Raw genomic sequence first — 11,456 nt, forward strand, 5'->3', positions numbered from 1 at the left:
CAGATGTCTAAGTGGTACCAGTCTAAATGCAGTCCGATTATAAACTCAAATTAAGATTTCCTGATCTGCCCTGATACAAGTCCCAGATTTCTGTGGAAAGAAAAGTATCCTGTCATTCACAGGAAAGCAATGAATAACTTGCTGCATTTTCAACTTCTTATATGAATAAACAAACTTTTTGTTTAACAAACATCAAGAGCTAGGAAAGAAAGGTTTCATTTCATTTGAAAATGAAATGTGGGTGTGCTCATTTCAAGTTCAACTCAGAACTGACTATATGTACAGAAAACACACACACACAACCCAAGAACACGTTTTACCTTAAAGAGATAAATTTCTTAAATATCAATTTTTATGTACAGAGTACAAATGAGGTCAAGAAATCAACATATGTGCACAATAATTCTGCTAAACCTATATTTGAGACACGGCAAGTTACTCAAGGAAATTTTTCAAACTCTTAAACAATGGCTTATGGCTTTAGTAGATTTACTGTACAACCTTGCCAATAAATTTCACACTGTAAAAAAAATAACTTTACTAACTTTATTTAAATTAAATCTACTGAGCCTACCTTTAGAAAACTTAAATCCCATTTGGCTTAAGCCAATTATTTAATCACAACATACTGTGGTTGCCTTATGAGTTATAAAAGAAAATCTCTACGAAAAGGAATTAATTTCAAGAAAGGTAAGCTAAGCTTAACTATGTTTTTGTCCAAGAAGGGTAGAGGTGAAAACTATACAAAATGAATAAGCGTATAAATTGGCCAAATAAAAAGATCCACAGAGAAATCAGTCTGTACTCAGAACAGCACTATTACTTTATCATATCTCAACTTACTGATCACTAATGCAGGGGTTCCCTGAGAAACGGAAATTATTCCAAGGGTTTCTCCAGAGCAAAAAGATTGGGAGAAACTGCGTGAGAGAGATTAACTAGACAGGCTCTGTATTTAAGGACACAAGACATATCCTCAGGCCTGATATTGTAGGACTCTACCCAGGGGAAACTGGCCCAAGAGAAGGGAAAAAAACTACATTTGAGAGACCCAGCATCCTCGTTCTACTTTAAGACCCTCTAGTCTACCAGCCTGACCCAGACAGGCTGAAAACCTAATCAGCAATTTTGTGTCTTATTTAAATATTAACAGAAAACTAAGGAAAGGTTCCAACATGAAAGACAAAGCTCAAGACAAAAAGGGCTCTGAGGACAATGCAGAAGGCAAGAGAAAACTTTGAGGGTATTTATACCTTTTATAAATATTTTGAGAAGACACTGACAAGACAAGGAATAATTTAGAAGATACTGAGAAGAAAAAGCAACGTTAAGTTCTCTTGAAAAATGAAAATATTACAGCTAAAATTTAAAAATCAATTAAAATGATAGAAAATAAATCTGCTAGAAAGAAAAACAAAAAGATACAGAGATGGGGGCTTCCCTGGTGGCGCAGTGGTTGAGAGTCCACCTGCCGATGCAGGGGACACGGGGTCGTGCCCCCGTCCGGGAAGATCCCACATGCCGCAGAGCGGCTGGGCCCGTGAGCCATGGCTGCTGAGCCTGCGTGTCTGGAGACTGTGCTCCGCAACGGGAGAGGCCACAGCAGTGAGAGGCCCACGTACCGCCAAAAAAAAAAAAAAAAAAAAAAAAGATACAGAGGTGGAAACTAAGACAGAAATAAGAAAACTGTAGGTCAACCCAAGAGGTCCTACATAGCAGTGGTTCCAAAAATATAAAACAAAGATAACAGAAAGGAGAAATGACAGAAGAAAATTTCCCAGAAACAAAGAGTCTCGAGATTGAAAAATTCCACAGAGTGACTAGCACTCTGAATGGGGAAAAAACAAAAACAGAAAAAAAACACCCTACACCAAGGCAATCATTTCAGAATGGTGGTAATACTTCCGTAAAACAAACAACATGCACACACAAACACACACACACACATTACATACAAAGGACTAAGAATCAGAATGGCATCAGACTTCTCAAAGCAATTCTAGAACCGAAAAGATGAAGTTCTTTCAACCTTCAGTAGAAAAATTATTTTCAACCTAGAATTCTGTACCCAGTTAAACCATTAAGTGCAAAGACAGATATGTACAGACATTCAGGTCTTAAAAAATTTTGGAGGTTATGCTCCAGTAAAACAAGTTCCAGAGATCAGGATGTCCAAAACAGGAGAGGTGAAGGAGTTCCCAGAGAAGTTCCAAGGCAATAGCTATGCTACAGACCTAGAAATCAATGTAAGCCAGTTTGGAATAGCAGGATAGAAGATTCCAGAAAGGCTATCTTCAAGCAAAAAAGTAAAACTGACAAAATACCTGATGTGTTTCAAATACTTAAAAGAAAGTTTGTTATCAAAAGTTTGGGGATGAATTAGTCATAGGTACATAGAAAATGAAGCAAACAAAAAGCATGTTCAATTTCAAGGAGCTTAAGTTATAAAGAAAGGAAATATAATTGTAGCATACCACAAGGTTCTGCTGTAAACAGTACTTACATAGTCATAACAATTTATTTATTTATTTATTTTTTGCGGTACGTGGGCCTCTCACTGCTGTGGCCTCTCCCGTTGCGGAGCACAGGCTCCGGACGCGCAGGCTCAGCGGCCATGGCTCACGGGCCCAGCCGCTCCGTGGCATGTGGGATCTTCCCAGACCGGGGCACGAACCTGTGTCCCCCTGCATCAGCAGGCGGACTCTCAACCACTGCGCCACCAGGGAAGCCCGTAGTCATAATAATTTAAACATTAATAATAACTTAACCAAGAGTGCTGTAACTACAATGCAAGGACTGGAAAGGACGGCAATAAGGGATCTAAGTCTACATTTTTCCAAAGTAGAAAGTCATTATATAATACATAAAACTGAAAAAAGAAATCCTGAAGCAGGGGCTTCTCTAATGGTGCAGTGGTTAAGAATCCACCTGCCAATGCAGGGGACACAGGTTCAAGCCCTGGTCTGGGAAGATCCCACGTGCCGCGGAGCAACTCAGCCTGTGTGCCACAACTACTGAGCTTGCGCTCTAGAGCCCACGAGCCACAACTCCTGAGCCCATGACACAACTACTGAAGCCCACACGCCTAGAGCCCGTGCTCCGCAACAAGAGAAGCCACCTCAATGAGAAGCCCGTGCACCGCAACAAAGAGTAGCCCCCGCTCGCTGCAACTAGAGAAAGCCCACGCACAGCAACGAAGACCCAAAGCAGCCAAAAATTAATTAATTTTAAAAAAGGAAATCCTGAATCAGTATCAGTATGTTATTTAGAAATATGTAGGTAAACACCAGAGGAAACCACTAAGAGGTGAAAGTGGCTGTCTCTAGGAGGCAAAAAGTGGAAGTGGAGAGAGATGTGGCAGGGAAACACTTTGATTATAAGTTTAGTGCCATATGACATTTTAAATTATGTACATGTACTTTGATAAAAACAGAATTTAAATTTTAAAATACAGTATTTGACAAACATGCTATTTCTTTAAGTAGTTTGGAGATGGAAGTAGCTTACTTTCTCAATTCCCCTCTTGTCTACTGCTGAGTTATCTTAACACACCCTTACCTCCTCTCCATCCTCAGAGAAAGAAGTGACCTTAGTCGTTTCTGAGATTTCCTGACTACACCATGTGCTGGATTCCACTGCCTCTCACATTTTCCATGACCTTGCTCCATCTATTATTTCCTTCTCTTGAACCTGCAATCATTCATTCTCCTGTGAATCCTTTCCCCAACCTATAAAACATGCTGAAGTTCTCCCCATCCTATAAACAAATGAATTTAGCTCAATTCTTCATCCTGTTTTGTCACATTCCTTCCTTACAGTGACATATGGGTAATTTATACTCCATAAGAGTAATTTAGGGACCTCCCTGGCAGTCCAGTGGTTAAGACTTCGCCTTCCAGTGCAGGGGATGTGGGTTCAATCCCTGGTTGGGGAGCTAAGATCCCACATGCCTCGCGCCAAAAAACCAAAACATAAAACAGAAGCAGTATTGTAACAAATTCAATAAAGACTTTAAAAATGATCCACATCAAAAAAAAAAACTTAAAAACAAAAAAGTAATTTATAATCATTACCTCTACTTCCTCACCCGCCACTTTAATCTGATTTGTGCACCCAACATGCTACTCAAAGGTCAGCAACGGACCGAAATGCCAAATTCCAAAGTCTATTCTCCAGGCTCAGCATACTTGTTATCTTCAGAGAATCTGAAAATCTTTATCATCTCCTCCTTGAAATCCAAATCTTTCTTTTGGCTTTCTCAACACTATTCTACCACCACATTCTCAGGTTTATTCATTGACTTTTCTTTCTACCCTTAAAATGCTTGTTTTCTCCCAGAGTTGTATCCTCAGCATTCTCCTATCATCTTATCCATCCTAGTGATTAGTCATTTCAAGTACCGCCCACGTGCAAATGCTTAGCATAAAGTATGGGTTAAACGAATGTTTACTGAGCCGAAATAAATAAGCGCCAATTTTCTGCCTCCAATCTGTATCCCCAAGTTCTAAAACTATACTTGCCACAATTTAGAAAATTATCTGTTTGTCCTGAGAGCACAAACTAAGTATGTCCAGAACTGGACTCACTGTTCTCTTCCCAAACCAGCATTCCTCACAGTGTCGCTTATCTCAATTAAGATAAGCAACTATTATCCTCAACTCCTCCTTTCTCAGTCCCTACATCCAACAAGTTACCGTACTGAATCCAAGTCTCCTCAATCTCTTTTATCCTTGCCATTCCCACTGCCACAGCACTTAAATTCATGTGCTCGAGGCCGTTGTGAGTTACTATCCTACAGTCTTCTCCATGTCAAATTCATAGCCTAATCATTCTAAATATTTATCAACACTATGCATTCCAAGAATATAAATACCACTAATATAACAAATTAACTTTTAATGTCTCAACCCTTGCATGATGAGGATGATAAAAATGATGTGAAAATAGCTAATATCAAGAGATTCCTTCCTACACTCACAAAGAGATTACAAAGATTTTATCTTTCTAACAATCCGCTATTGTAAAATATTAATAGTTGACCCTTGAACAACGAGGGTTTAAGGCCACCGACTCTCTGCATAGTAGAAAATCCGCATATAACTTTAGATTCAGCCATCTGGTCCCACAGTTCCGCATGTGCAGATTCAACCAACTTTGGATCATATATATTGTAGTACTATCTATTTTTTAAAAATCCACATATAAGTGGACCAGGGCAATTCAAACCTGCTTTGTTCAAGGGTCAGCTGTACTATTAGTCAGCATCCCCATTTTACAGGTGAAATGAATTTGCCTAAAGTTAAATAGCTACTACTAAGTAAGCAGTAATGCCAAGATTTGAACTCCGACAATCTGGCTCCAGAGGTATTATCCATGGAATACATTCATATATTCTATTCAAGGCCATTCTGAAAACTTACCTTTCTACTCTCTTTCTCGACTGCTTGCTCTCTTTTCTCCCCAACATCCTATACTCTACATTTTAAGACACAGGACTGAATATGATACGTATATTTTCACACTTCTATGATCCAGCTGTAAAGTTCTGTTCCTCTCTTTCCAACCCAAAGCAAAAGCCATCTCCTCTGACAGAACTTCTATACCCACTCCCCACAGAATTACTCACTTCTCTATGAGCCCAAAGTACTCATATTATACACTTATGAACCTATCTTACATGGCTGGTTTGTGAGTATCTGGGGTTCTCTCTTTTACATTCTTCAATCAAAGCTTACAGAATTGAACTTAATTCAATACAAACTCTACTAGCCAAGATGCTGAATTAATAGTAAGTTTCTACTTGCCTCAACTTCAGTGTTTGTAAAATACAAATACTATAAACCAAAAGGATTCCCCTGAATGTGTGAAGTTACCAGCAATCCTTCAAATGTTAGAGAAACACCTAATACTTAAAGTTGTGTACTTCACAAAGTACTAGAAAGCAGAAGTCTAAGATGCTGCAAATGTGAAGGTCTGTTATACTACTTCCTGATTATTAGTCCAGAGAAATCCATCTCTTGTTGCTGCTCTTGCCACACCCCCACCTCAATAAACAACCAAATTCATACACAACATAATACATCCAAAGTAAGGGGAAAATTAGCAAAAACACAACTTGCTATCTACCTATCAGCCAGCCACACTGCAAAAATAACTTTTATACACACTGTACTAATGCCCTTTTCTCTAATGAGGAGTTTTCAAACTATTTCCCTTCAGTGCTTCTAGTGACTGTTTTTCAAATTTAGAGTTCAGCAAAATCAACGGGGTGTGTGTGGGGGGGTACTTTCAAGGTCTGGAGTAGGGTCTGGGAACTTGCATTTTTAACAAAGACCCTGAGTGAATCTGGTACAGATAAGGCACAGACCACACTGAGAAACAGTTCTGGATGTTCTTTGCAACTCGAAATTTCAAACGACCACGAAAACTAAGCCTACACTGGCAATTTATGTTACATCCACTAAAACTAGAAGCAAAACTAGTATGATACACAATAGCTAACTTTTATACTGAGGTACTGTGCTGAGTATTTCTCAATTTTCTTTCATTTAATCCTTAGCACCATATGAAGTAAATATCATTATCACCTTACAAATGAGAAAGTTAAGGGTTATAAAGTTAATCGCTTCCCCACATCACATGGCTTCTAAGTGGTGGAACACGGTTTTAAAACCCAGAATGTCTACCCAAAGCCTATACTCCTATCCTCTTTATGCCACCTATTTGTAATATATCTATTTGACACTATAGAGTAAGACAAAGTCAGGTAAAAGGAGGGAAGGCATAAAAACTTTGTCTTCTTCAACATTTTATCTACAGTTAACACTGTTGCCTAGTTACCTTTTCTAAGCATATCTCAGTTCCTAAGGACAAACCACTTCCCCTGGAGATGGCAGGCACTGAAGGTGGGAAGTTCAAAATACCTGTCAGGAATGGGTGTTTGGATTAACTTATATTGAATACTCTGGGTTTTTTTGGGTTTTTTTTAACATCTTTATTGGAGTATAACTGCTTTACAATGGTGTGTTAGTTTCTGCTTTATAACAAAGTGAATCAGTTATACATATACATATGTTCCCATATCTCTTCCCTCTTGCGTCTCCCTCCCTCTGCCATTTACCACCTATGTAATCTTAGGCAGGCTCCCTGTGCTTCTTTACGAAATGGGATGATAATCCTATTTTAATATATAACATACGTACAGCACCCAGCACATAGAAGATAAAATGTATTGCCCTCCCCCACCTTTTATTCTATTTACTAACATTTCTAAACGCCACTTATCTTCACTGAGCTTGAAACTACTTCCAAAAAGTAATAAATCAAGTGAAGGAAGTTCTCTATTAGCTAATGATTAGCTGTAACCCTGGGGAAATAAAGCAACTGGGTAGGGAGCTGACTGAATCGGGACACCCCCCTAAAGATCCTGAGATCTTCAAATAGGGGACTTTCAGACTGGATTCCTAACAAAGATTAGGGCATCCAATTCATCCTATAGACACCTAGAAGCTGACAACCTGATCCAGATGGACCCTGGAATGAGTTACATGAGGTTTACTTCATAAGGTAGGCCCTTGCTCTCTACCAATAAGCATGTCTACATTTCATTGAGGCTGCAAACTGGCAGTAATCTCCTTCAATCAAAAAGGGAGTCTCAGAGCTTCCCTGGTGGTGCAGTGATTAAGAATCCTCCTGCCAATACAGGGGACACAGGTTCAAACCCTGGTCCGGGAAGATCCCACATGCCACGGAGCAACTCAGCCCATGCACCACAACTACTGAGCCTGTGCTCTAGAGCCTGCAAGCCACAACTACTGAGCCCGCGAGCCACAACTACAGAAGCCCGCATGCCTACAGTCCATGCGCCGCAACAAGAGAATCCACCACAATGAGAAGCCCGCACACGGCAACAAAGAATAGCCCCCGCTCTCTGCAACTAGAGAAAGCCCGCGTGCAGCAATGAAGACCCAATGCAGCCAAAAATAAATACTTAATATAAATATTTTAAAAAATGTTTTAAATTTTAAAAAGGGAGTCTCTGCTGTACACCTGAAACTTTGTAAATCAACTGTACTTCAATTAAAAAATAAGAAAAAAATGTTTTTTAATGTTTAAAAGGGAGTCTCATAATTAAAAAGATTCTCCTTTTCTTCCAGATTGAGTCTGAGAAAAACAGCAAATGGTCTAGTTTGTGCTATGAAGACAAAATCAGAAAACATTTGTCCCACTCTGCATGGAAGTTCACTAGAGTGAAACAAAAACACATTCCTGGGAAGGAAGCTATCAGACATTCACTTCAGTATAACTTAGTAACAGGCAGTATCCCTTTTCACACCTAGGTGAGAGTGCTGCACTGGAGAAAAAAGAGGTTTTATTTTTCTGGGGTTTTTTTGGTGGAGGGAGTGAGAGGGCTAATGAGAAGGGTCAATTTTACAGCATGAATACTCTATGGAATGACAGATCTGAGGGAAAGAAGCTTCGGAAAACATGAAGAGTGGGCACAGGAGGAGCCCGAGATCCCAGCAAATAAAGCCCTTCTAGCGTTGAGAAGAAAAGAGCACCTTCCTCCACACATTGCTAATACTTAACCCAGCTTTCATCAGGTTGCTGCTTCTTTAAAGGTCAAATAGTTGAGAGGGTAGCCAGATTCTGTTATCAGACTGGGGTCACCACCTCCTTCCTCCATCTTAACTGCCCACTTCAGTAGCTCTCCTTCCCTTCCACCTGCCACACAATGTCAGCTCCAGAAGGTTGAAGGCAAACTGAAGCAATTATGTCCACCAGATACCTCTAAGAGTTGCTTCAAAACCTAAACACATATGTCACTTTGGTATGTTATGTATTTCCCAGGTTCTATCTTACACATCAAGCTACCTCCTTGATATAATGTAAAGGACATGGTTTTGGAGTACCTAATATCCACTCCACCACTTGTTACTTCACCTCTCAAAACCTCCTGTGAGAGTTAAAATGAGATCCTGTAGGTAAATCATCCACCATAAGGAGGAGCTCAGTAAGCAATAGCTATTATTTGAGGAAGAGGGGGTTCTTTTAACAAAGTTTAAAAAAAAGCATTTTGCATTTTCAGAAGGTTTAAAACAGCACTCTTTTTCTAGTCAGAAAACACTATTGATCATTCTTCAGGGCAATTCTCTCCCCAGAAAATATCCATTGTCTAAAATCTTTGATAAAATAAACAGTAGAAAAGACTCATCCCACTCCCTCCATTTTTTGAATGAACCCTTGAAACCACTTCATCTGTTCTATTTCGTTAGGAAGTACTATACTAAGTTTCCTTAAATATCCAGCCATTCTGCCTAAAGATTCTAACAGAAATTCCCGAGACAGTGAAAGACAAAGGTGTACGTTGGCAGTATTAATACGTAAGCTAAAAACCACCCATTTCTCTTTTCAGTGGATTCTAACAGGAAGGCAATCAGATGATAAATTTTTTCTCTTTCCATTTCCACAATATGAAGTTCTCTTTTGAGTTCCTCTTTATGAATGACTCCCAAGGAACCCAAGAGCTCCATTCAGGACTTTCCCCCAAAAAAGCTCCCAAGTCTAGAGAAAACAATTTTTAGGTCCCTAAAATAATAACAAGGAGACAAATCTTGGATCTTGTTTAAAAAAAAAAAAAATGGTTTTCATCCTAAACACAAAATCAGTGTAAAAGACATACACCAGAGCCTCATACAAAGCCCATAAGCCCCCCAAAGGAATCTTGCTTAACTTACTTCTCACTTCTTGCTACCCACTTAGCAAATCTTAGTAAATGCTAACATGCTCCGAGCCTCATGTCTGTTCAGGGACCCAACCAAACCTGCTATGCTAGTGCACTCAAATCCCCCAAATCTGATACTGTTCTGTGAAAGAGAAATATTTAGCAGCAGATACGTGCTATACTAACATTAACCATGTCACTGAAGTGACAAACCACTCAGCCTCACCCCCAAGGGAGGGTAAGCAGTAACCAGCGGGCGGCCAGAAACCTAGGTTTATCATTAACACATCAGGCCAAGCACAAGGTTAGCGGCTGCACCTCCAGGGACGGGCACCAACGCAGGGCCGACCGAGGCATGAATGAGACGGCCGGGGAGGGAGCGGCGCAGGGGGCGCGGGGATGGCCCGGACAAGGCTGGGCCGCACCTCCCGGGCCCCGCCCCGGCCCCGCCCCCCAGCCACCCCGGCTCCGCGGCCGCGCCGCAGTCCCTGCGCGGTAGCGGCGCGCGCCCGGGACCCCTTCCCGCCGTCGCCTTTCCCTCTTCGCGCGGCCCCCAGCACGTACCTGCTTTGCAAAGAGGGGCGCTCGGGCTCCTCCTCTCCGGGGAGCTTCGGCTCTGCTCCGGGGACCTCCTCCGGTGCCGGACGCGGGCTGCGGGTGGGGCCGCGCTCACCTCGCCTGTCCACAGGTGGGTGGGCGACGAGGAAGGCGACGACACGGTGCCCAGCAGCGCCGGCGGGGGCTGCGGCCGTGGGGGACTCCCGCGGGCCCCGGGCGCGGCGCCGCGCGTGGGGCTGGTGCCTCGCGTGGACGTCGAGGACGTGCTCGTCTGCGTGGCCACCGTGGGGCTGGTGCGCGCGGCCGCACTCCCGCCGCCCCGCGTGGGGCTTGTGCTGCGCGAGGCAGTGCGCGGGGCCCCGCTGCTGCCGCCGCCGCCCGAGGAGCCTGAGGCGCCACCACAGCAGCCGCCGTTGTTGCCGCCGCCGCCGCCGTTGCTCCGCGTGGGGCTGCCATGTTGCTGCTGCTGCTGCTTCAGCTGGAACGGAACCGTCGCCCTCATGGGCTGCAGGCGGCTCCCGGATCCCCCAGCCGTGGCGACCGCACCGCCCCCGAGGGAGCCGGCCGGCGTGGGGGACCCATTGCGCCTCACCCGCTGGGACATGGTCCCCCCCCTCCCCGGTGACTGGGCGAGACGTGGGGTTTTGTTGTTGTTGGGTTGCAAGGGGAGGATTCTCGAGACCGGATGGAAGGCCCCCGCGACCGGGTAACGAAGCCGGAGTCCGGGGTGCCGGGGGCGCCCGGGCCGCGACCGGCAGCAACGAGGTGGTGCAGCCGCCGCCGCCGCCGCTGCCGCTCCTCCTCATCAACAATAGTGTCTCCTCCACTTCCCCCGCCCCTCGCGAGCGCCCATTGGTGCAGCGTCAGCCGCGCTCGAGCCGCTCCACCGCGCCCATTGGCTGCAAGCAGCTCGGGCCCCGGGCCCCCGGGGCCTTAGAGAGCCTGGGTTTGCGAGGAGACCTTCTGCTCTTTAAAGAGAAAGAGACCCGCCCCCCGGGGGGAGGAGGAGCGGAGGAAACAGGCTGAGTGTATGTGTAGGGTGCGCGCGCGCGCGTGTGAGTGTACACGTGAGTGTACACGCGTACGCGCGCGCCTGGCCACGCGCATCTTCCCCTTCCCACTGGGGAGAGCCCTGGGGACTCAGGTTCTGGAATATTGCCAAAGGGAATGTCCC

At 43.8% G+C, this 11,456-nt stretch overlaps 1 protein-coding gene across 1 annotated transcript in view; it reads right to left on the minus strand.

Annotated features, from left to right (window-relative positions):
• Window positions 1–10,886, minus strand: part of FAM117B (family with sequence similarity 117 member B) — an 89,041-nt gene extending 78,155 nt beyond the window's left edge. The window contains exon 1 of the mRNA XM_007469178.1: window positions 10,289–10,886. Coding sequence (XP_007469240.1) covers window positions 10,289–10,886 — 598 coding nt within the window. The remainder of the gene's footprint in view (window positions 1–10,288) is intronic.
• Window positions 10,887–11,456: the final 570 nt, after the last annotated feature.

This window comes from Lipotes vexillifer, unplaced genomic scaffold, assembly GCF_000442215.2.
Source record: "Lipotes vexillifer unplaced genomic scaffold, Lipotes_vexillifer_v1.1 scaffold259, whole genome shotgun sequence".
NCBI lineage: Eukaryota > Metazoa > Chordata > Mammalia > Artiodactyla > Lipotidae > Lipotes > Lipotes vexillifer.